At 41.2% G+C, this 26,619-nt stretch overlaps 1 protein-coding gene and 1 long non-coding RNA gene across 3 annotated transcripts in view; both read right to left on the reverse strand.

Annotated features, from left to right (window-relative positions):
- Nucleotides 1-7,721: 7,721 nt before the first annotated feature.
- On the reverse strand, nt 7,722-11,622 carry LOC130198536 (uncharacterized). The gene is made up of 2 exons (XR_008832635.1): nt 11,430-11,622; nt 7,722-11,030 (listed from the first exon to the last, which is right to left on the reverse strand). It is a non-coding gene; the product is annotated as an uncharacterized LOC130198536 (long non-coding RNA).
- A 2,217-nt stretch (nt 11,623-13,839) lies between these two features.
- pde1cb (phosphodiesterase 1C, calmodulin-dependent b) overlaps nt 13,840-26,619 on the reverse strand; it is a 49,099-nt gene continuing 36,319 nt past the window's right edge. For both annotated transcript variants that reach the window (XM_056421719.1, XM_056421720.1), the window contains 10 exons: nt 25,027-25,127; nt 24,185-24,313; nt 23,641-23,742; nt 20,720-20,840; nt 19,695-19,776; nt 18,208-18,328; nt 16,540-16,706; nt 15,229-15,489; nt 14,360-14,422; nt 13,840-13,960 (listed from right to left, as the gene is read on the reverse strand). In XM_056421719.1, the coding sequence (XP_056277694.1) occupies nt 13,944-13,960; nt 14,360-14,422; nt 15,229-15,489; nt 16,540-16,706; nt 18,208-18,328; nt 19,695-19,776; nt 20,720-20,840; nt 23,641-23,742; nt 24,185-24,313; nt 25,027-25,127 (1,164 nt within the window). In that variant the 3' untranslated portion in view covers nt 13,840-13,943. The remainder of the gene's footprint in view (nt 13,961-14,359; nt 14,423-15,228; nt 15,490-16,539; nt 16,707-18,207; nt 18,329-19,694; nt 19,777-20,719; nt 20,841-23,640; nt 23,743-24,184; nt 24,314-25,026; nt 25,128-26,619) is intronic.

Consider the following 26,619-nt stretch of genomic DNA (forward strand, 5'->3'; position numbering starts at 1 on the left):
GGTGTTTAGCTTAGTTTATCTCAGCCTAGAGGCAGTAGCAGGGGGTAACTAGCAAATCAGCAACTCTAAACAACCCTGCACTGATTTGAAAGATGAAGAAATCATCATTTATAATGAGTAAATTCACCTCTGGGTGTTCAGAATAACTCCACCTACTTCTCCACTCTATTGAACTCCATTGTTATGTTGCTGGAAATATCTCAACCTGACACCACGCCATCTGTGTTTAAGCAGTTTTAGCGAGAAGGGGCAACACGGTGTTGCAGTGTTACATTGGGTTGAGTCTGATTTAAAGGGAAAGTGCTGCATGATGAAGGCTCAAAATACAGTAATACAAATATTATCAATGAAACATCTTTATAAGGCTATACATTTAGATGATGTTAGCTCTTCTGCAACCAATAAGTGGATGTTGTGTGTGTTGAGTGAACTTAACTAAAGCTATTCAGAGTTAAAGTCCTGAATTCTAAATATGACTGAAGAAAAGTACAGCATGTTTGCCTTTGTGGACCTCCAGTGATTTTATTTCCTGCTGCAAATGTGAAATAGGATCATGTGTCATATGCCTTCTGATAAAGGTGCAATATCCCCACAGCTTTCTTCCACCTCTCACAATGTGCAATATTCCCATATAACTCTCCCCTTTCCCCTCTTTTCACAATCCAGAAATAGCACTCAGGACGAGCCTTTTTACGTATTACTGCCATTTAACATTTTCTCTCCTTTTGTTGAGAATTTTGTTTGAAAACTGTGTCTAAAAATGTACATATTACCACCTTTATTGTACATATTACCACCTTTCTCTACACATCACCACCTTCTGTATCGTGTTTTATTTTATATTTTTCTTTCATATTATAGTGGGGGGTTTTCTTACTAAACGCATTGCACAATAATTCCAATGTGTCTGATCGATGCACAAATAGCAAAAAAAAAAAAAACCTTGATCATTGAAATGTGCAAAATATTGAATAAAGCCTTTTATGGCTGAATAGAGTTGAGGTATAATGTAACATGAATACGCAAGTAGAGTACAAGTAACTCATACAACTGTACTGCAGTACAGTACAACTGAAAGTTAATGATGTAATGGTTTTTTCACAATTTTGTGTATGAAGTATTTCTGAGTTTACGGTCTATCGTGCATCACTGCCGTGGAAAGAGATTCCCACTTTGACTCCAGACATCAGGGAGCTCAGTGCCCTCTGCAACCTGCATCATCTGCTCTGTGTCACAATGTGGAGCCATGATGAGGGTCTGCCCTGCCCCTCGTGCCCACCTGAGGGAGGGGGGGGGGGGGGTACAGTTGGCAGCCACGGCTCCTCACCTGTCACGCTTCCAGAGAGGAAACCACTTGGCTGCCAGCAGAAAATAGCTTCTTCCTATTTGGGGGTCTGCCCCCAGTCAAGATGAGGGAAGCTTGGCTCTTTAAGACTTGGGCCAATTCCCAGACACACTAGCAGCTCGTGCCACAGGGCCCTTTGATTCTGGGCTCCCGATCAGTCACTCTAAATAGAGCTCTGTGCTCTTTCCAGTGGATAGACGGGGTTTCGTTTTTATTAAACAGCTTGATATGCAACGTCTACTTTACATGCTGCGTGATGTGGCCGCGTGCAGTTAAGTGGCGAGAACATGCTGTCCGTTCTGGTTAGGTTAGGGGACGGATTCCCAAAAGGCATTCGTACTGTAGCCTTGCTGTGACAGAATCTGATTTTATTTACAGTATATATTTGCTCTTTATATTTGGCAGCTATTTTTTTTTAATTCATTATCTTTTCAAGCAAAACTGGCAAATATGTTCTCGCACCAGGTTTTGCTGCTTCTATTTGTCTTTTACGCCAGTGGAATTAATATATTCAAGATTGTTGATTAATTGAGAATAAAAGGTAATAAAAGTAGCCTAAGCTTTAGTTGTACACCTACTTTTCAAACTCTCATCCCTCCATCTGTCCGAGTGTAAGATAGGAGGATAATAACCAATATATACCGATAAAAACAATGTTTAGTTGCCTCCTCATTTGCATGCATGCATATATTTTAATACGTAATGTGTGGTTGAGCACGTCCTCCTCACAGGTGTGACTGTTTTCCTTTTGATGAAGGGAAAGCAAACTTATTAGCAGGTCCAGGTAAATCAGAGCAACAGTATCCGCCAGTGGCCATGTGATTAAATCACACAGAGCGAGTCTCGGGGAGCCGGGTAATGAAGGAACAGGCTGGCGGATGCCTTCACACCCCTCCCTCCTCCTCCTCCTCTTCCTCCTGCTCTTCCACCACCATGTCGTCCTGGAGCTCAGCCCGAGCCCGGGACAGGAGGTGGGGTGGAGCACAAATACCAATACTCGCATGCATGCATGGACCAACTACATTTGCATGTATGGGAGCTTTTTAGTGTTGACATACAAAGTTATGAACGTAAATCCACAAGAAGAAACACAAACACACACAAAAAAGAAAGAAAGAAAGAGAGTTTATATACCTGTAAATTCAGTTTAATGAAAAAAATAAAAGAAATGATGGAACAACCACAATAGGACTCACACTTGTGTTTATCCGACCACCGGCGACTGGAGTTTATACCAGAAAAAGCACATTTTACTTCTAAGCAGATTGACTATTTAGAAGAATAATGACCAAAAACAAAAGCTCTGTAAATCAAGTGAGCCAAAAAGAAAAAAGAAAACACAAAAAAACACAAATCTTTCTTTGCAGCCTCGGCATATTCCTCAATCGTGGCAAAAATAAGCATTAAAGGCTCTTTAAAATACGGTTGATGGCTTTTGGTTACAGGCAGTCCCCATTTTCATGCCTGGCAATGGCCTTTTATGGCGAGGGACCTAATACAAGATTTCTGTTCTAGTGCAAACACAGTGGCCATGGGCACCAAGGAACAGCTGCCGTATAATTGAATTAACATTCGCCTTCTGCTCCGGCACTCAGCGCTGTGCTGAGAACTCGTACACATCCCTCCACCAGCTCCATCAACCTGCCCATGAATATGCATGCTGCTTGTGATAAATATGCATTCTGTGTATAATGTTTGTGGAGCTGCCTATATGGTGGATAAAGAGCTATATACTGACTATCTTGGGAGTGTGACACGGTATACATCAAGTCCGTTGATCATTTTTAGTGCTGAGGGCCTTCTGAGGCTGAGACTCTGAGCTTCACTGTGATTTGAAGTCTAACAGAGACATCTAGTGGATTATTGACTGTGAGACCGCTGACGTGTTCCCTTTCTGTCGACTTCACTCTGCAGCACACAACTGCTAATTTATTATATATATATACACTATGATCACAGCACGGATTAAATATTCACTTCATATAGAATCAACGGCAGAAGAAAACATCAAGGCAGACAACAGATGTATCGTCGAACAATGTGAACTGTGAAGACGGGATTTAGGGTGGACCCAAATGCACGACTCAGGAGACAGATAACGCTGATAAAGATTCTTTCCTGAAAGTATTGTCAGGAACGGAACAGACCGAATAAACAAACACACAGTGGAACGCTCAAGGGCTTGGTCTGAGAAACACAACACAATCTGGCAGAAGACAAGTGGAAGTGAGGGAGCTAAATAGTGAGGAACTAATGAGGGGATGGGCTGCAGGTGAGAAGGGCGTGAGGACCAGGTGAAGGGAATGAGGGACTAACGAGGTGGTCAGAGGCAGGTGAGAAGGGCGTGAGGACCAGGTGAAGGGAATGAGGGACTAACGAGGTGGTCAGAGGCAGGTGAGAAGGGCGTGAGGACCAGGTGAAGGGAATGAGGGACTAACGAGGTGATCAGAGGCAGGTGAGAAGGGCGTGAGGACCAGGTGAAGGGAATGAGGGACTAACGAGGTGGTCAGAGGCAGGTGAGGGGAGTTGGACTGACGAGATGGGAAGCAGGATCTGGAATGACAGGATAGTTAGTGACAGGATGAAAACAACTAATACAAAAAGGAAGGCGTGGAGCTAAACTGTTACATGAACTCAATAAAGCCAAAAACACACAGTCCCCTCCCCCCAAAAAAGTTGCGGCAAAACGTGACGGCCTATTCAACATGCACACAAACACACCTCTAGGTAGCCTATAGCATCATTGACCTTGTCCGCAGGAGAAAGTTACATCCAGCGTAAGTTTGTTGTCCGCTCACCTGTCGGAGCCACATCTGGACAGCCAGAGGGGGGGCTATGTGAGACTGCTGTTCATTGATTATAGTTCAGCTTTCACACCAGTCTGGATCCTGGACTTCCTGACCCCAGGCCACAGGTGGTCAGGTGGGCAGACACCTCCAAATCCTCCCTGAAACACAGAGATCCCCCCCCCCCCCCTCCTCAGCCTCCCCCCCCCTCCTGTACTACACACACACTGTGTGGTGGCTCAACACCATCATCACCATATCAATGACACAGTGGTGATGGGGGTGTGGTGGTGGATCCGACACGAGGAGGCAAGGAAAGGAGAGGACTCTGGTCTGATGCCTCACTTGTGGGAACAGCCTCATCAATTAACGGGACTACTGTGAGAGGTGAGCCGTATAATACCTGGAGGAGTCATCACACGAGGATCCTCTGGTGAGAAAGGCAGGGCAGCGCTACCACTTCTACTCTGGCTGTAGAGAGCCGCCCTGACAGGAAGATCATGGCAACTGCTCCGCCAGGACAGGAAGGTTGCAGAGAGAAGTGTGTGCGTTCTGCTGACACTATTGAAACACACCCCCCCCTGCAGGACTTGTTTTCAGCTGCTGCGGTCAGCAGGCCTGCGTAGTCACGCCTGCAAGAACAGAGACTGAGACTGAGTTTCTTTCTTTCATCAGGATTGTCAGAACTCACCCTCCCCAGGACCCCCCCACAGACCCACACACTCTCCTTCCTCTTAGCCACACACACACACACACACAATCATGTGACTGCTCCAACTTCAACATCCTGGCATTCTGAAAGCAAAAGAAAACATGTACCGGTACAACCAGTCCATTGTTTTCCCCTATGTCAAGATGGATAAATAAATAACGTTAACTTTAACCCATGATTGTTGTACTGTTCACAATGTGCTTAATAGTAACAACGGTTAATCGCAACACATTCCATTCCTCCAATCAGAAACAAACTAGATTAATTTATCTCCTCTTTATTGTTTTGAACTGAACATGAACGTGAATGAATGATCGATGGTTATTTAGGTGTTAGCCTATAGTATCAGCGATTGTATCATGGTTGCGGGATCAATCGCCCCTGAGACAATCAAATCAACTTGTTTGTCTGCTGACATACTTCCAGTTAGAAAAACAACATATTTCACCAACATTTTAATCCAAATGTTATTTGTCATGCGAGCTCTCTCCTCCCTCTCTCCAAAGCCCCCAGGATGAGTGACGGGTTTGAAAGCTTCTAGTAATTAATAGTACATTACTAATTCTACTTCTTCTCCGGAGTCGTTGTGCCATCTCTCCTCACAGGTTTCCATTGGTCGTGGCTGAGTCTGGCCCCGACCAATCCGTGGTCCATGCCTACTCGTTATTAATAATTTGTCGTATTCATTGAATGTGTTGTAATTCTGTAACGCTGTACTCATGACATCCATTGCTTCTGTCCATCTGGGGAGAGAGATCCTCCTCTGTTGCTCCTGATTTTTTCCTGATCCGATGTGAGGTCCTGGGGAATTGATGTTTATGTGTACAGATTGTAAAGCCCTCTGAGGCAAATTGATCATTTGTGTTTATGGGTTATACAAAATAAACTGAATTGAAAAGAAAAATAGTGGCCAAACCGTTGAATTAAGAATATGGGCCACATTGATGCGGAAGATTACTGGAAGTCAATGCTCAGAGGTCAAATCATGCAGTGTATCACCTTTTAAGGGTTATTATGATAACTTATTTTTGTAGATTACACGACACTTTTAAAGAGAAAGAGTTGCAGACCGACTATTGTAAGTTGATTTTTGAAAGACTTTAAAAGGAAGTTCAGTTTAATATTTATTGATAAGAAAGTAGCGATCTACAGTATTATAGAAAATAGAGTATAAAATAAAGTGGTATCGAGAATTGTTGCGTTATTATCAACGACAGGTGAATCATGATCAAATCGAATCGTGAGGCCAGTGAAGATTCCTACCTATAATATATGTTTGTTCTATCAAGAGATAACTAGTGCATTTCAAATAGTCAAAGGTCTCCCCTAGAAAATATTTTCAAAAAAGATAAAAGTAAAATTACAGATTAAAAAAGAATGAACAAAAAACTCCATGTTACAGACACAAGAGCAACTCATTTATCTCCACACCTGAATAAGCATGAATTAAAATTTAAAAAAATGAGAATGAGTGCATCAGCCGTGGTGAAGAGCGCATGAAGGTGGAAATAAGTCTTTCTTGTGGCAGACTGACTTGACACAGCAGGAAAAGCACAGGTGTCATTAATGATGGCTGAGTTCCACTGTCACTCTCACAGGAACAGAGTGTTATGAGTAACACCCAGTGGTGGAACTATTAAAGTTCTCTACTTTAATACAATTTTGAGGTACTTGCACTTTACTTAAATATTTCAATTGTATATATTTTATACTCTACACATATTGTATTTTTTACTTCACTCGTCAATTCACAGCTGTAGTTAATTTGCAGACTGACTATTATTACCAAAAAAAATCTACTAATAACTTGTGAAATAGTATTATAGGTATGAAGTTATCCAGCACCACATCAATTATAATTAAACCAGCTGCAACATTGAGGTGATGAACACCTTAAAGCATTTACCATATTATAATCCAGTTAATATACTGGTATTAAAGTAAATCATTCTGCGTGAACTTTCACCTTTTTGACTTTTACTTAAGAAAGACTTTGAATGCAAGACTTTTAGATATATTTTTTTGTAATACATTTTGTGAACACCACAAGAGGGACGAGAGCCACAACAAAACCAACGTGTTCACTGATGCGTCCTGGTCGTCAGCGACAACTTGAAACACCTGAGGAGGAAGTGAGCGGGTCAGCAGGTGTTTCTAATTGGCACTAACGACCTGGACAAAAACATCAGGAAAGAAATTGTGAGAAGGGCTGAGCCAACAATAGCAGGTTTTTTAAGTCTTTTAAAGATATAGCTTCACAAATATATAAGATAACCTGTCTTTAATCCTTATTGTGTGGGCCCAGCTCCAAAAAGGCTGAACACACCAGGTGATTAGTTGTTCAATGAATATTCTGATAATCGATGCATCCTCCATGTCAGTTTCTCCAACAGCAAATGCCAAATATTCTCTGGTTACAGAAGATTTGAAAATGTTTCTGTCATTATAATTGATTTTTTTGAAATTTTTTTTTATATCAAGCAATATATGCAAGCTGCGCTGACAGAGCACTAAATTCTACCTTGTGAGAAATGAATGAGTTGATGTATGGATAGTTCTTAATTATAATAATGAATATCTGAATTTTCTTTTCTTTTGCAATATACTTCTATATATAATTTCAAAATGAATATCTTATGATGAGATATCTTTAGCCCCCAGGGAATTATTAAGACGAGAGAAAAATTGGCACAATTAAAAAAATTACAACACATTAAAGGAGCTAGAACTATTTTCAGACATTCCACATTGATTGATTCATCAAAAATAATTGTACACCTCCCAAAATGCAACTAATTCTTTTTTCGTGTCCCTTTTAAACATGTCTTCTAATAATACTGCGGTGGTGTTGTAGAAATGACGACAGGCAGACATGATCTGAGCCCTTTAAGTCCAGATTTATTGATACGGCTGTGCAGTCACAGAGCATGGTGGCACACACGGCCGCCTGGCCGGCATTGGGACAGTGACGCACACATGCATGCACACACACACACACGCACACACACACACACACACACACACTCACACTCTCTCTTAGTCCGTCTGTCTTTCCATGGATGTAGTGGAGGTTTTCTTTTGTCAGCTGACAACATTTATAATTCGACTTTTATAATATTTCTGTTTTTATATATCTATGAAAACATATTCAGTGGTATCGGCCTAATGTGTTATATTAAACATATGAGAATTTAATCTCTTGATGGGAATAAAAATGCTGACATTTATTTTTTGATAATGAGGATTTGAGAGCTGTGTACCAACTTTAAACAGTCCACTGTATCATTTTGTGTCTATTTCTCTCTCTCTCTCACACACAGATGCACACATACACATACACACACACACACACACACACACACTCTCTCTCTCTCTCTCGTCTCATCACACTCACATCGATAGAGCAGGTCACAGTGAGGAGATCAGAAATGCACATTAAGTATTTTTCGGCAGTTTCTCACGCACACACGCTTTACATCTAACCTCGGTCACTAGAACAGTTTGAGATCCGAGTGATTCACACGAAACGAGGAAACAGCATTAAACAAACAACAATTAATCTGTTCTGTAGTAGCAGTTACAAAACACCATGTTTAGAGGTCTGAACATGTCATAAATACAGCTATGTTTCTGATTATGATTGGTATAAACTATTTTTAAATAGTCATACAGTGTAGCCTAACACAGGAGCAAGTGGAATATAGAGCAAACGACAAGACTGTACATGTGTTGGTCCCTTTGAACAGAAAATAGATTCTGCTTTAAGTATCAGGATTTGTAGGGCACACAATACGTGTCGCATGTGTTCTATTAATAAATATAATGTTTATATGATTGTTACACTTTGAATTTACAGTCTTGAGTCACTTAAGTTGTTTTTCTGACTTCAGAGCTGGTGGAATAAAACATATGGAAAAGACACACACAGGGACAGATGAACCAGAGAGGAGTGACAACATAAAAACGTCATAATATGTTGAAGACTGTTGGACAATCCAGTGGACAGTACACCAAAAGAAAGAGCTACACAGCGATAAAATAACGTTTTCTAAATGAAAAAGAGCAAAATAATCTATCACTTAAATACTATACTTCTGCGACATCAAACTTCTGACTTTACAGACTTTCCGACAGTGTCTAAGATGAAAGTCTTGAATGAAAACTCTTCAGTGTGAATAATTGTAGGAAGATATGAATGCTTTGTTTGACTGTACCTGGATCAGCACACATTCAAATGACATCACATGATTAGTTTTCTTCCATGTGAAAGGTGTGAAATGGAAAGTACACATATTATAGGCACACATTCAGCCAGCTGTCTTGCTAACCACTGACAGTATTTTTTAAGTAGAAAGATGCATGTGGTTACATTATGTGATAAACTGATTTATATATTACTTTCCTGTGATAATATAAAAATGAGAAGTGTGTATTAAAACAAAGAGGCTATAAAATCATTCCTACGGTAATATATAAATGTTTAGATGCTGGATTATTCACCTTCTTTGAACCCCATATATACTTTATGTTTTAGTCTATGTAACAGTACACATATGTACAGTATACTTTAAAATAATATGCCAAGAACCTGTATGATTCTCATCCCAAAATAATGTAAAACATAAGGGAAAACAAAATATAAGTGCAAAACCTTCGGGAAAACATATTCATTATTCGGTGAATACTGCCAAAATGCTTCTTTTCTTTGAATGACACATATTAAGTGTTAATAAAAGCTGAACCAGCATTGCAGAGTTTCAATATGTTACATATGCACAGTAAGCGATATTTGCATTTCCTATATACGCAGCATTACAAGCCATAAAAACCTGGCACACAGACAAGAAGCAGGTACAGTTTGGACTCATCGCCTCGGACGCGTCGCAGAAGCACGATGGAGTCAACTGGCTAAGAAGAGTACGAGCACACGGTAAACACGTCGATTACAACATCACACCAACAGCCTCATCGGCGAAGCTGCTGCGACATAACTGCAAAATAAAATACACGCGTGAGCTTTTTCTCTAATTCAGCGACAATCGTGACTTTTTTTTTGCTACGGATTAAATACATATAAGAAGGCATCGAGAAGAAGTCTTTTGACAAAGAAATGACATAAAGTTAAACACGTCGAGTGCATGATTCAAACGGGACACGGCAGATGCAAAACAAAGTACGATTGTTACAAAAGAAAAACATTTCGCATATTACAAAAAACGGGAATGTGAGATATATTTGAGATGCAAAAGTTGCTTTCTAATTTTGGGACAATTCTCACAACGATATCTTAGAATATACCCAAAAAGAAAATATCTGTTGATGAATTGTGGAATTGTAGGATTTCTACTTCTCAGATCCATACACACTGTCAATATATACAGTAAAGAGGACAGGAACACACAAAAACAATACACGTATGGCCGCAAGGATCACAAACGCATTAGAATTGCACAAAAAAAGTAAACATGTTAAGGGGAAAAATATGAGCGACGACTGGTTTCTCGTAGGAGCCTCGGCAAACAGAAGAGACTCAGCCGGAGCTCCTGCAGCAACGGGAAAATGTTTAATTAAATCTTAAGTAAAGAGGTACAAATAAAAACGCCAGAGTATGGTTTACATGTGGTACTACCGTGTCACTTGCAAGTGCCTTCATCATTTCAAGTGTTTGATTGTAAAAAGAAATGTTACGCAAACATTTTTCTAAATCTTTTTACCAGACAAAACGCGTCTTGAGTGTCGACAGAGAAGCACACAACAGAAGTGAGAAGTAGGACGTGAATAGAACGGCTACGTGACTGAGTTTGGCAACAAAATAAATGAAATTGAACAGCAGCATTTTCAGTGTCTTGCAAAGGCTCTTCTTTGATGTACCTCCCCCCCTCCCCCCATCATAAGGTCATTACATATTCTTCTGTGTTGTATTCATCAGGAAGCAGGAGGGTAGGATTAATGCACACGGGTTGAGCCGCAAGCTCTGCATACAATAGCCTGGGAGCATACACATTATCAAAGTAAAAACAGTTAATAAATAAAAGAGACAAAAAGAAAGTGAAGGTGTCAGTTTTTTCCTGTAGAGGGCGACGCAGTCCAACTAATGGCCTTTCCTCTTCTGTGAGTTTGAGTCCTTAAAAGCAGGTTCAGGTGTGAGGCCGTGGCTCTTTACAGCTCGCTTATTCCATCGCCAACTCTGCTCCGGGAAAACAAAAAATGCAAGTGAGGTGATAAATCAACAAACTGATCATCGACTATGGGGAAATCTTCTTTGGAGGATGATCAATTCTCATGGGTTATAATAACTTCTGATCAAGTGACAGAAGGTCTGGGCCAAAGTTTCACAAAATCAATAAGCTGTCAACAACTTATACAACATATTGTTTCATTGCAGGTAAAAATTGTCTTTGAATTGTCTTTGTACACTGCACAATCTATACGTCTTCCTGTGAGTACACAGAGTATCACTGTACAACCTCCATGGAGGTACGTTTTATTGTATTAGACTGTTTTTGTTTGGGCTCGGTGTTCCTGATGAACTGGTAACTCAGTGTATGCTTGTGTTTTGTCTTGTGGGCTGCAGGAATAAACTCACCGTCGTCTCCTTTGTTCTTGTTTCCTTCCCCCTCTGGAGATACAGTCCCTTCAGACAGCTCTCCTGAACAGTCAGAGGAGTCGTGTTATTTTGTCCCTCTGGTGCTCGTCTCGTGATGACAGACTCACACTCTATCCTGACTCTAAGGGACGGGACACTCCTCAAAGCATTCTCTCTCCTTCATGAAGTCATTTCAAACTCATGGACTTAAGACGCTCCTCTTTAATAGTCTTATAGTTCGGGCTGAATCAGTTCAGTGTCTAAGATGAAAGTCTTGAATGAAAACTCTTCAGTGTGAATAATTGTAGGAAGATATGAATGCTTTGTTTGACTGTACCTGGATCAGCACACATTCAAATGACATCACATGATTAGTTTTCTTCCATGTGAAAGGTGTGAAATGGAAAGTACACATATTATAGGCACACATTCAGCCAGCTGTCTTGCTAACCACTGACAGTATTTTTTAAGTAGAAAGATGCATGTGGTTACATTATGTGATAAACTGCTTTATATATTACTTTCCTGTGATAATATAAAAATGAGTAGTGTGTATTAAAACAAAGAGGCTATAAAATCATTCCTACGGTAATATATAAATGTTTAGATGCTGGATTATTCACCTTCTTTGAACCCCATATATATTTTATGTTTTAGTCTATGTAACAGTACACATATGTACAGTATACTTTAAAATAATATGCCAAGAACCTGTATGATTCTCATACCAAAATAATGTAAAACATAAGGGAAAACAAAATATAAGTGCAAAACCTTCGGGAAAACATATTCATTATTCGGTGAATACTGCCAAAATGCTTCTTTTCTTTCAATGACACATATTAAGTGAACCAGCGTTGCAGAGGTTCAATATGTTACATATGCACAGTAAGCGATATTTGCATTTCCTATATACGCAGCATTACAAGCCATAAAAACCTGGCACACAGACAAGAAGCAGGTACAGTTTGGACTCATCGCCTCGGACGCGTCGCAGAAGCACGATGGAGTCAACTGGCTAAGAAGAGTACGAGCACACGGTAAACACGTCGATTACAACATCACACCAACAGCCTCATCGGCGAAGCTGCTGCGACATAACTGCAAAATAAAATACACGCGTGAGCTTTTTCTCTAATTCAGCGACAATCGTGACTTTTTTTTGCTACGGATTAAATACATATAAGAAGGCATCGAGAAGAAGTCTTTTGACAAAGAAATGACATAAAGTTAGACACCTCGAGTGCATGATTCAAACGGGACACGGCAGATGCAAAACAAAGTACGATTGTTACAAAAGAAAAATATTTCGCATATTACAAAAAACGGGAATGTGAGATATATTTGAGATGCAAAAGTTGCTTTCTAATTTTGGGACAATTCTCACAACGATATCTTAGAATATACCCAAAAAGAAAATATCTGTTGATGAATTGTGGAATTGTAGGATTTCTACTTCTCAGATCCATACACACTGTCAATATATACAGTAAAGAGGACAGGAACACACCAAAATAATGGCCGCAAGGATCACAAACGCATTAGAATTGCACAAAAAAAGTAAACATGTTAAGGGGAAAAATATGAGCGACGACTGGTTTCTCGTAGGAGCCTCGGCAAACAGAAGAGACTCTCAGCCGGAGCTCCTGCAGCAACGGGAAAAGTTACGCTGTCGACACAGAGATGCGTTTATGGAGAACCGTCTTGGAAAACATGAGTGATGTAAACCTGCCAATTGAACCCGGGTAAACACAACAGATCAGTATGTACCGGATGCAAGTGTGTACCACACACTGCACATACTGAGCACTACTGATGCTACAGGTGTCGCGTCCCTCTTTTGCCTCTGCATTTCCACTTTTATGTATTGCTCACTCTCTTGAAAAAAAGGATGAAAAAAAAAGATGTTTAATTAAATCTTAAGAAAAGAGGAAAAAATAAAAACGCCAGAGTATGGTTTACATGTGGTACTACCGTGTCACTTGCAAGTGCCTTCATCATTTCAGGTGTTTGATTGTAAAAAGAAATGTTATGCAAACATTTTTCTAAATCTTTTTACCAGACAAAACGCTCTGAGTGTCGACAGAGAAGCACACAACAGAAGTGAGAAGTAGGACGTGAATAGAACGGCTACGTGACTGAGTTTGGCAACAAAATAAATGAAATTGAACAGCAGCATTTTCAGTGTCTTGCAAAGGCTCTTCTTTGATGTACCTCCCCCCCTCCCCCCATCATAAGGTCATTACATATTCTTCTGTGTTGTATTCATCAGGAAGCAGGAGGGTAGGATTAATGCACACGGGTTGAGCCGCAAGCTCTGCATACAATAGCCTGGGAGCATACACATTATCAAAGTAAAAACAGTTAATAAAAGAGACAAAAAGAAAGTGAAGGTGTCAGTTTCTTGCCGTCCTGTAGAGGGCGACGCAGTCCAACTAATGGCCTTTCCTCTTCTGTGAGTTTGAGTCCTTAAAAGCAGGTTCAGGTGTGAGGCCGTGGCTCTTTACAGCTCGCTTATTCCATCGCCAACTCTGCTCCGGGAAAACAAAAAATGCAAGTGAGGTGATAAATCAACAAACTGATCATCGACTATGGGGAAATCTTCTTTGGAGGATGATCAATTCTCATGGGTTATAATAACTTCTGATCAAGTGACAGAAGGTCTGGGCCAAAGTTTCACAAAATCAATAAGCTGTCAACAACTTATACAACATATTGTTTCATTGCAGGTAAAAATTGTCTTTGAATTGTCTTTGTACACTGCACAATCTATACGTCTTCCTGTGAGTACACAGAGTATCACTGTACAACCTCCATGGAGGTACGTTTTATTGTATTAGACTGTTTTTGTTTGGGCTCGGTGTTCCTGATGAACTGGTAACTCAGTGTATGCTTGTGTTTTGTCTTGTGGGCTGCAGGAATAAACTCACCGTCGTCTCCTTTGTTCTTGTTTCCTTCCCCCTCTGGAGATACAGTCCCTTCAGACAGCTCTCCTGAACAGTCAGAGGAGTCGTGTTATTTTGTCCCTCTGGTGCTCGTCTCGTGATGACAGACTCACACTCTATCCTGACTCTAAGGGACGGGACACTCCTCAAAGCATTCTCTCTCCTTCATGAAGTCATTTCAAACTCATGGACTTAAGACGCTCCTCTTTAATAGTCTTATAGTTCGGGCTGAATCCGGTTCACCTGGTCCGGCCCCTAGAGATGCTGCTATAGGCTTAACGGCTGCTGGGGGACGTTTAGGATACACTGAGCACCGCTCTCCTCTTTTCTCCCTCCTTATGGATGAATTTACATCTTTCTTTTGCACATTACTAACTCCCCAGAGTCTTTGTGACTTCACGTCTCATAGGACCTGACTGTGTCTGATGCCTCCTGCCATGACCCTGCTGAGGCCCCCCAGCCCCCCTTCTCTATCTCCTTCCGTCTCATGGATTGTGGGGGTCCAGATCGTGGTCCATGCCTACTACGAACTAGTCATACATTCTGTCATATTCATTGAATGTGCAGCCAAACATTGTTCACACTCTCATCGACATAACAATTCTACTTGAGGATTTCGGGGTCACCGTTTTAATATACTCGGTGTAGCATCTCAGAAGTATTTAACGGATTTAAAAAGAAAGTGAACGGGCACTAAAGGTTGGGAGATGAACGAATCCAAACTGTCTCTGATAATACAAATGAACGACAGAAACATTCTCTGCAGCGTGTGTGATCACTTGGGTATGCATGTCGAGGCACTGCAGGCGCAACGCCACCTCGTGCTGTGGGACTTCACAGTTAGCGGGACGTACCGTTCTGCAGTGGAGGATTCTTGTGAGTGGCGCTGCCAGGCTGCGCTCCCTGCTCTGTTTCCCCCATGTTGCCATCTGGTGGTTTGACCTCCAATGACTCAAGCTCCTCCCCCTCCTCCTCCCCCTCCCCCCCCGCCTCCCCTTCCAGTTGGTCCTCCTTTGGTTCAGGCTCTTCTGGTTCTGTGTGGACCTCCTGGGGCTCCATAGCCTCATCCTGTTGGGCTTGCTCCTCCGCTTCCCTTTTAGCTCTCTCCTCCGCCTCTGAGGTCACATGAAAGGCGGAGGCAGGTTAGCATAGAGTGTATATACGTGCATTAAATCATTTGTATTCTTACTGAAAGCCAGTAAATGTTGAGGGAGCTCCTTTGAACATTTTTGAGCATTTGATTAAAAAAAATAACATGAATATTAACATAAATCATCGATACATACAATTCTGGCCACTTGGGGGCAGCAGAAACAAGCTGAAAACACATTTATCAGCTTTATATTGACATGATAAACTAGCAGACTATTTACACATCCAGCTGTTATGGGGCAACATAAGCCTTCATTCAGAGTTGGTTTCTGGGTACTTTTTTTGTTCCTAACAAATCCAGAGGAGAATATCTGGCACTTTATTTGCTGAATGCTCCACAACGTCCACCAGCTAATGGCGTCTGTCTGCTGTTTGGTGCAGAGCAGGTACTGGACTGTGGACTCTATTTGGGAAAAGATATCGGGAATAAACTATTAAATGCACATTTATTTATTCATCCCTTATCGGCTACCAAGTCTACAGTTAAACAAGTAAATAATTTATCAATAAATGCTTCTTACAATAACCCATTAATTGTCATAATAAACTGTGAATTAATTTAATGAAGAGTGATATAATAGAGCAAGTGTCATGGTGGAGGAGGATAAAGACCAACTACAGTAATTTTACACAACATGACAAGCCAAATGTGGTACTTATTAATGAATTATACATTATGTATGGGGCTTTATGATTTATTCAGATGTAATAAAGCAATTAGATACACATCCTTTATTATGGGTGTTTGATTCAAAGATAATGCCAACTTACTTATGTTACAATTATTTCAAATATTCCAATACAAACTGATGCCTGTGGCCATACCTGTGTATCCCACACTAACATCAGGTGAAATCCCCCTCTGAGTGAGCTGAGAGCTTTGCAGCTTTAATACACAATTTCCCCGGATCTCATGATCTGTTTTTACCAGAATATTTACCAGAATATTAGTGTCCCTAAATCACATCCATTTCCCTGTATATTATATTTGGTTGCATACTGGTGAACTGTACCTTTAGCCGCCTGAGCTTTCCACCTCTCTCTGTTCTGGTACACCTCTTCGTTCCACAGCGCCTTGAAGTTATTCAGGTCCAACGTCAGAGAGTTTTGTCCCGACGCGCTGCTGTCAGAGCTCTTCCCACTGTGCCTCTTGACCTCGTCGGAGCCAACACTGTTCAGACTGGATAGAAAAATGAAATGTTGCACAAGAATCAGAGCCTGCAGCTGTGATCGCCGCTCTGTGTGGCTCTACGGACTCAGTGCTGCTTATGTGGCGAAGTGCTAATGGCAGCATGCTCACAAAGAGCAATGCTCAAATATCGATGTTTAGTGTGTGTCATGTTTACTTTATTCACCATCTTAGTTTAGCGAGCTATATCTGATGAACACAAAGTCTTTAATTCTGCAGGAATCTGGTGATGAACTCACAAATTAAGATGTTGACCTGATACTTTTCGTACTAGACGAAAAGTTGAAAGAGGACTCTTTGTGCTAAACTTAGTTGGTGTGGAAACAGTTTAATTAAGTTCTTGTTGTTCCGGAGGCAGCTTTACGAACTAAATGTAAAGAAGTGGGCATTAAAGTTGCCGGGTTTTTAATGAAAGATGCTATCCAGTTGCATTGTGGGGAATATGGAGTCACGGGTTAATTAAGCTTGACCCATACTTGGGACTAAAAGTCAGCATATCTCACCCTCTGCTGCTTCAATTCTGACCATTCTTTAAAAAAATATGTCTTATGTGGATGACAAAACTCCAGAGTCAGAGAAAGACAGGTAGATAATCAGAGGACGGCAGAGAGAGCAGAGACAGAGTTCCAGAAGATTGAAAGCTGCTCTAAATGCTGAGAAGAAACAGTCCAAGAAAAACCCATCAGCACTCAGGTGTGTACGACGACAAGGAGGCTGCACAAGTGGCAACACTGTCTGAGGTTTCCACTCGGTTACCTTCGACTGGAGGCCCGCTGAGCGGTGCTAATGACGACTGTTGAGGAGAACGGAGAGGCTGATATCGATGTGCAGGAGCAACAGAAGATGCAAAACCAGACTCCCAAAGTACGACTGTGTTTTACCACTTTCAGTTCACTTTAAAAAAAGAATATTTCTCTGGGTAGTTTAATTAACACAAGAGCATGGTTTCAAAGCCTTGCATATCCCTGAGTTAGTACGTGGTTGGAGGAAAAGTACTCAGCCAATTCAGTAAGTAAGCCAGTATAAACAAAACCACTTTGCTTTGTATCTCGAGAGGCCATTGCGTATGCTGATCCAGCACTGAGGCCCCCTCTTGATCAGGGACAACGAGTTTAGCATCTCTAAAATATCAATTTCAAGGTGTGTGGCTCTGCCCGATGAAAGGTGGAGACATTTCCACGCACATAAATGGATTACTCATGGGAGACTCATCTGCTGTTCTCTCCCATTAGATATGCGCTTATTGCAGGGGAGCTGTTGAGGTTTAATCCCGTCATTGAGCGAGCCGTTACTCACACAGGTATGAGAGGTGAAGGGTAGAAAACGGATCGATTTTTCATTCTTGTTTCAGCGGACGGGGTGATTAAAATGTACTCAGATTAACAAACATTTGCCCACGTCCATCTGCTCAGTCCTGCCACTGAGCAGCAAAGAAACCATGTCCAAGCTTTTAGTTTCCAAATGAGTTCTCAGAGAAAGTGCTGCAGCTGACCTTGAGCGCCTGAAGCCGGCGGAACCTGAATGGGAGGCCTCGTCGATGAGAGGCTTGATGATGTGCTCCATCATGTCCGTCAGCACGGAGAAAGTGGGAACCACAATGAAGTCAATGAACCCTGACGACAAAGATATCAACACATTCAGAACACAGCGGCATCTGTTTGTACATATTCACATTCTTTACCTTAGTGTTTGAATTATGTCATGCATACTGGGACAAAAAAAAGCCCGGAAAAATCCCTGTAACGCTACAATTCATGAAATTAAGATTTACATGTATTACTCTAAGATACAATATGAGATGAAGTCCATATGTGTTAACGTTGGCAATAGACTGTTCAGCTGCCACAATGCAGATGGGAGAAGATCTGAGCTGATACAATCTTTATCTTCATCACCTTCAATTACCTCTGTGCGCTGACAGCTATTTAGGGAAAGGTTCAAATTGTCGAAGTCCATTTTAAAACAATACTCACATACGCCTATATATGGTAATCCTCCTGGGGCTACGGAGACCTGTCTCCCTAATGCAATTGTGTTCTCAGGGCTGATGGACAGAATGCATTGTCCTTGCTTTGTGCAGAAATGCAGCATAAACATGAGCCTGTCGGCATTAATGAAGCATAAAACCTTCAAGATTTGCTTTCACATTTCCAAGCGACCAGCGGGTCGTTTGCTAGTTCCTTGGATTCAGGCGTTCAGGCAAAATATACAGGCGGACTTGTCTTCTTGGTGGGAGCTGTTGGGTTGCTCGCTCAGTGGTCCTACGTTTCTAACTATGAAGCTCCTGAAAATAAACTTTAATTTTCACAGGAAACATTCAGTGTCCGGTCGTTTCACGCACACACTCTCTTTTGGAAAAATAAACCTTGAACGTAGGTTTATTTATACAGCACACCTTCTTGGTTTGGAGTAGGATAATATTGTGTTTTGGGGCTAAATTAGGTGTGTTTGTTACGTACATTAATTTGGTTCGTCCGTAACTGGTGTTACCGTGGACCGTAAATTACTGAGCAGTGAGTCAGTAAAGTAAACAGATGTTTAATTAAATCTTAAATTAAGTTAAAAGTTACAAATTAAGCACCACAGTATGGTTCACATGTTGTACTACCGTATCATTTCAAGTGTTATTTGTAAAAATAAATGCTTTTTTTAACATTATAGATAAAATAAGGCAACAGGACACACACCATGGTCTCCTGGGTGAAAGTCCTGTGCTTGTTGATTTCCTCATAATACTCAATCCATAAACAAAATAAGGTGGTAAAGGACATAGCTTTGAGGTCTTTGAAGAAAAGAGACATGAATAATCATAAGTACGTTCTCATGCATTATCACGGGAAGCACAACTACACATACACGCTTCATAATAAAGAAATCCTTTCCAAAGAAACATTTCAATTTTTTTCTGAAATAAACTCCTGCATGAGCAGAACCTGTGTCTACAGACACACTATATGCTGGTGGTGTATTTGAACTCACCGATCTGGGACTGGGCCACCATTGTGGACTTTCGGTCGCAGAGCGGAGAGAAGGGCAGGCCGAGCTCTGATTCTTTGTCCCCCTGGAAATACAGCAGCTTCCTCAGTGAATACGTCTCATTTTTTGGCTTCTATCAAAATGCCCCCCGTCTCGACAGGCTCATAGACACTCGTAAACACACTTTGATATTGTGCACCATATGCTCACACTTCTATCAACAGCCTCTGGATTGGTCTGGCCACGACCACGACAAGTGCTTTGTGCCACAATTGCCTTTCATTTTCTCCTCTGATTTGTCACCAAAACATGAGACGTGGAGTCGGGAGGCAATGTTCTTGAGAGGGGCTATTTATTGGCGATTCCTATCTCCAGAGGTAAAAGCCTTTTGAAAGCAACCACAATAACAATAGCTCGGATAATGAGAACAATGTGGATTAATAATGGAGTGTGTGAAAGCAATGTGGCACCAGTTAGACGACTGTCCTTCTTGTTGACATTAACAAATCCACAATCTCTTATTTAGAGCCAATTGCATTGTTTTATCATTTATACATTTTAATCTGCCATGGGACCAAGGCACGGGCATCACTTTTAAAAATGGCAAGGAGCAATGCCATCAAACTTCTGAATATGACTGCATAGCTCACAAAACACATTAAAACAATCATTCACTGATATCATCATTGTTTTATTCTTGGTGTGAAGAAACTTAACACACATAGGACTACATACAAATAAAAGGCTTTTGTTGCAGCCAGTACAATCCTAAATACCAACACTCATGAAGCGGCTAAAATCCATGTGTGTATTGAATCATTTCAATTTAATTTTTTGCAATTCTGAGAAATCTGAGGAGAACACGTCCTGCCAAACACCAGCATATTCACATCGTAAGAAGAGAACAGGTGTGCTTTGAAGGTCAAGAATGAACTTTTCATCTCAACTTTTGAGCCAGAATCGTCCAAAATGTCAAGACGATTATTATTTATAATTACTCCGTGAGCTGGCCAGGTTCACCCACTCACCTGTCTGAAGAACTCCTCCAGTAGGGAGGTGGTCCAGCGGTGGTGGAGGTCGTAGCTTTTGGCCGGGTGGCTGATGTCTGCCGTGTGCAGCAGCAGGGACAGAGCTTTGGGCTTGTCAATGCTGCAAAGAGACAAAGACAAATCATTGTACTGAAATCCTCACAGGTACTGCCAAGCGGTTTTAATAAGCATTACTATTTCACAATTTACCGTAACAAGGTATTAACATTGACATGGGAATTGTAGGTGCAATACGCCTCGATCCGGTTGGCCGAACCCTGGCTTAGTCATTGTCCTGGCAAAAACTACATCATGAGGTCAAACACATATTCCAGACAAATCTGCAACAAGGTTATCGAAGAATACCAAACGAGGAAGAACATTTCAAAAGCCCTGAGTGTCCCTGAACATCGTGAGGTCTATAATAAAAAAGAAATGGAAATGAAATGTGGCACAGTTGCAAATGTTTCTACAGCAATTGGTCCATACAAATGTACTCTGAGCAAGAACAGGTTCCAATAAAATGTGAAAAGAAGTCCAAGGGACATCCTCCTGGACGTCATGTGAAAAACAATCTAAATCTTGGATACAATTCACCACTAATGGGTGAATGTTTTCACATTTAACATTAATTAGGATACCAACTTGATTCGGATAACTCATAATTACAATATTCATGGTAGCTTTGTCAACATTGAAACATTTAAAAATATATATAAATACACAGAAGCACCTCCATCCCAAAAGAATAAATAAATAAACCCCTATTATGCAAATCAGTTTTCTACACTGGAACTGGTGTGAAGAAGCATCTTCTCACCTCATCAGACATCCGCGCTGTCTGAGATTTCACTTGATAACCATATCGGAATATCATGTTTAATGGACTGACGCATGAATGAACGGACACAGTCCAATATGGAAAATAGGCCCACAAATGAAAAGACACACACACACACACACACACACACACACACAAAAACAGCACAAACAGCACAGCACAAGGTTAAATAGAGGTGAGAAAGACTAGCTCAAATTTCCCTTTATTCCATTTGAGGCAGATTGAGTCTTAAAGTGCACTCCCAGCAGCCCCGGAGCAGGCTGGTTTGAATTACTTCACATTAGAGTCGATTCAGCGTTACAGCTTCCTGCCGACTGCAATCTCGTTTCTCTGCATGCGTGTGTGCGTGTACCTTATACTAGAGCTTTGTGATTGCTTTACAGTCAGCACACTTTGAAAGGTGATGTATATTTACAGGTATAGAACGCATAATATTGTTGAATCCTACTAAATGATGTCAGGGAGCTATTTAGCTCCATCATTGCTTTCTGAGCAGTCTGCGCATTATCACAGTGAGAAGAAAACCGCGAAGGTCAACGGATTTCTACACCAGCAGCGATGACTCATCACGCCATGTGATAGCTGTCTTTTATTTCTGTTTGCTGTTTGACAGCTCTGGGGCTGCATGGAGAGCAGTCCTGCTTCCCCGTCCCCATAGAGGCGGCTGTGATTAGGAAGTTGTGATGTTCAGTTCAATCTGGTGACCTCGGCCGCAGCAAACAAAAAAATACATTCATTTGAAACATACTCGCTTCTTGTCGCAGTACACCTGGTCCTCCTCGAACAGAGTTCAACCTGGCTGAACTAAACCATAATTGATGTCCTCTATGTAACCTTTATGTAATCTCCTTTATTTTAAATTGCGGGTTAGGTCCACCAAACGAAGTGAGATGCTCGCTTTGACCGGCAAGGCACAGCTCACGTGAGAGACAGTGGGCTCGTTTACTTGTACTTGAAAAAATAGGATATACAACTGTTCTTGAAATGAGCTTAAAACATTTACATTAAAGGGAAACGTAAACGACCATGCAGAGGACATTTAAAGTAAATCAAATATTGGCCAACCATCGGCAAATGCTTACTGCAAGTATTTTATCATGTTACCAGCCGATTAAATGGGTGCAATCAGCGGTTATCAGACTCATGAATTTGGGTTAGACTGGGCCTAATACACCTGATGGGATGTCCGGCTACTCACAGAGTTGATCATAGTTCTGAGGGTAAGTGTGTGTGAGTTAGGGGACGAGTCAGAGGACATGAACGGGACAAACAAACCCAACACTCTCACCTGGGAAACTGCTGGTTATGTCAACTAAAGATCTCCATTGATTTGAACTGTGCTTTTGTTACGTAACTTTCATACTTATTCGACAACAAACCGCAATATTATTTTCTAAACCTAGAAAAATAAAGTAATACAAAGTTTTATTGCATAACCGAAAGTTGTTTTGTTTGAATTCACGACATTCATTTTCTGATCACAAAAGAATGGGTGTTATATGCTTGTATAGCAAAATACAAGCAGAATAATAGTGCTAATGAAGATAATAATACATAGTTTGTGGGATGCTAATGTTTTCTATCTGGTCATCTTATCTAGTCGCAGCCAGCAAACCTGCCAGCGATAAATCTGTCGCCGTTGACAAACTGTTTTTCACTGTTGTGTGCAAATACATTTCACCATGCCAAATCGGTGTGACTGCACCATAACTCTGCAGCAGGCCTCAAACACAGAGGCACAAACACAGGATAGTTTGTGTCTCTGATGCCCTGTGTTATACTTGTACGGTATAATGCAAGATGTTCGGTACTATTTGGCCGCAATGATCCTCATTCCATTTCTATTTTTTTATTTGGGGTAAACAATACCTGAACGGATATCTTCCCGGTCCATCTGATAAGAACATGAATGCTTGTTGTGTTGTGAATGTCCCGGTGCACCCTCAGGGCAGAGATAATTGGGTTGAAAACAGCTGGAGGTGAGTACAACACAGTGGTTGATGGGAAGGTTAATGAGGATGCAGATTGCTGGGACAAGGGGCGGGGGGTGGTAACAGTAGTGAAGGACAAGTCAACTGACCCCTCAGGCTGTTGTAGGAAGTTCTTCATGGTCTTAACTTGCTGGAAGTGGCAGGACATGTCTGTGGCCAGCACCATCTCCACCACCAGAGCCCGGAGCTCTCTGGATGAAACAAAGGAGAGGAAAGTATGAACATGAGCCATGTACTTTCAAACTCACAAGTAATTAAGCAGACTTATTTCTGAAGTTGATAATAGTATGACAGGATAGTGTTCGAGAGCGACTTATAATATCTGGCATGACAAGTTCCAGCTTATGCTGTGAGAAATGGGATTTCAGCTGTCTCTTTTAATATAATGTCAAACATAAAAGTTCCATTTCGCACAAAGTTGTTGGACATTTAAAGTAATCCAGCTTTTCTGATTTTCACTCCATTGAGCACATAAAAAAAAGTGTTATAAATAAGAGATGAGTTCATTTTGTGAAACTGCTTTGCTTGACCTGCCTGGTTTCCTCATGTCTGCCTCTCTATCGGTCTCTGACTACAGACGACATCTCTGTCTCTCCTCCTCTTAGTGTCTGTCTAAATCTTTGTCTCACTGACATCCAGTCGTCCTTGGAGAGGTTGTAGAGGATGTTCATCTCATCGTCGTCCTGCAGCAGGCGGTAAGCTGCGCTGACGTGGTGACTCTCCAACACTGAGCGGTCATTGTACAGGATAGCTGTGTCCGACCTGCCGGAGAGAAAGCAAACAGCTCGACGTTGGAAGGAAACAACGACGAGAGAAATGATGGATCCCTGGATGTGGTTCTGTCTTTATAATTGAATTGTGTGTCCTGGACTTAGGAGGAAGTCCACTGTATGAAAGAATCTTAATGGACACAATTGAACAAAGAACCAAATTATAAATATTATTAACTAATGTATTTATTTGTTAATATTATTATATTCTTATTATATTATCGACTGTACCAATAATATGTATAAAGCAATATTCAAAATGTCAAAGATATACAGGTTGTTCACAGTACAAAAAGCATTAAACTGAAATGTGTCATGTATAGAAATGTTCAGGTATGGACAACATTATTGAATTAAAATAAAATAAAAAATAAAAATAATTTGTATTAAAATAATCTCGACAATAGTAGGAATTTACTTAAAGTTTGTAAATAAGAATATATTTGAGAACTTTTGAAGTATTATATTTCCAAATGAGAAATAAGAGTAACTTCAATTATAATTAAAGGCATTAAAGTTGTGTTCCAATATGTCCTCTCAAGCTCCATTTTTCAAGAGCAGAGCGTTAGGAGTTCATTTGGACTCCCCTCAGTGTTATTACTGCACTGCAGGCGATCTCAGTGTGATTGTGAAGCCCCCCGCTGCGAATCAAAACATTGATCGGGTGAGTCAGAGCCATGCATTTATGATTGAATGATCCATTACCTCGTCTGAATATGGAAGTTGTTTGTGGTCCCCGTGTGCTCGTAGTCATGCACCGCCGCCGCAAAGATCATGGCAAAGATCTCCAGCTCAGTCAACCAATGCTGCGGCAAAAAAATAGAGGAGAAGAAGAGGAGGGAGGGAGGTGGGGAGTGAAGTAAACATAATGAGGAGGAAGTATATGGGAAAAAGACGGGGGGGGGGGGGGGGGACAGCAACATTGACAGGATAGAAGGTAAGTAATGAACAGAAGAGGAAAGAATGGACAGAAATTAGGGAAAGAGAAATGAGAGGGAAAAAAGGCGAATGGAGAGAATCGACATAACGACAGAAAGATGTAGAGAAGAAAAGTGATATAGAGGAGGCATCGAGAAGTATTTGGCACGAGGGATACATAACCGTCAGGGATAAAGGGAAACAAATGGGGAGAAGAAGAGAGCGGTGAGGTCAGAAATGCAAAAAAGGAAGCTTTAAATAAGAGAAGCTCTATTGAATCACATTTTAAACTGTCACTTTAACACTCCTTCCTCTTTTCCTCCCAGAGAGCGTCCACGTTTTTCCGTTTTCAAAAACAAATGAAAACATTGCATTACAGTACGTTTTGCTAAGGTTGCTCATTTCTGTTTTTAGCACTTTGAGGTATGCTTTGTAATATCGGCTATAATAGAAAATGTACTTGGCATGACAGGGTAAGGATACCCATGAAGCTTTTCTATCCAAGATGTTCAGTTCAAATGAAAACCAAACAGAAAAGAAAGTAACAGCGACTCTTAAAGGAAGTGCTCAAGCACTTATTCGTTTTATTTCCGAGGGTCAAATGAGAAGATTGATGCCACGCTCATGTCTGTGTGATGAATATGTAGCTGCAGCCGGGGGGACCCATCGAGCCTGGCCAGCTGCTTCTGATTCTGACACAAACAAAGTGATAGAGTGTGTTAATGTGTGGGCTTCAGCGGTGCTGGTAGTCAGATATTACTTCACACAGCGGTGGCTAGCTGTTTCCCCCTGTTCCCCCAACTCCTAATGCTAAGCTAAGCTCACTGGCTGCTGGTAACTGAGTAGCTTTGTAATTACTGTACAGACTAGAGCTTTTTAAAATGTTGTCTCAGTCTTAGTCCTGAGCTAAAAAAAACAAACAAAACATGGATGCTCATATTAATCATATTTTCTTGTAAATGTAATTATTTAATCATAGGCTAATAGCCTAAGTGCTTTTTATTTATAGATGTTCACATTTAACCTGTAAGTGTTTGCAGCATCCACACACCTGTGAGTGGGAACTTGCCTGTGATGTGTATGCACCTGAGTGCACTCACGGACACAGAGTGGGGATTTATTTATCTCAGGACGCCGAGTCGATAATGGTGACTAATCAACAGTGGGGATGGGGGAGTCATTAAGAACCGGGGGGTGCGTGGGGGCAAGATGGCCGAAGCATGCGTGAGTATTTCTTCTCATGGGGCCGGCTTTATGAATGACCTGCTGATGATTTAATGGAGTCTGCAGGGCCTGCAGAATGATAGATGCTGTTCTCCTGCTCTCCCAGGAGCCCGGGGTCCTAGCAGTAATGTGGTTTACTCTGCGAGGCACTGCCCA

The sequence above is a fragment of the Pseudoliparis swirei genome, chromosome 8 (genome assembly GCF_029220125.1).
Source record: "Pseudoliparis swirei isolate HS2019 ecotype Mariana Trench chromosome 8, NWPU_hadal_v1, whole genome shotgun sequence".
In the NCBI taxonomy this organism is placed as follows: domain Eukaryota; kingdom Metazoa; phylum Chordata; class Actinopteri; order Perciformes; family Liparidae; genus Pseudoliparis; species Pseudoliparis swirei.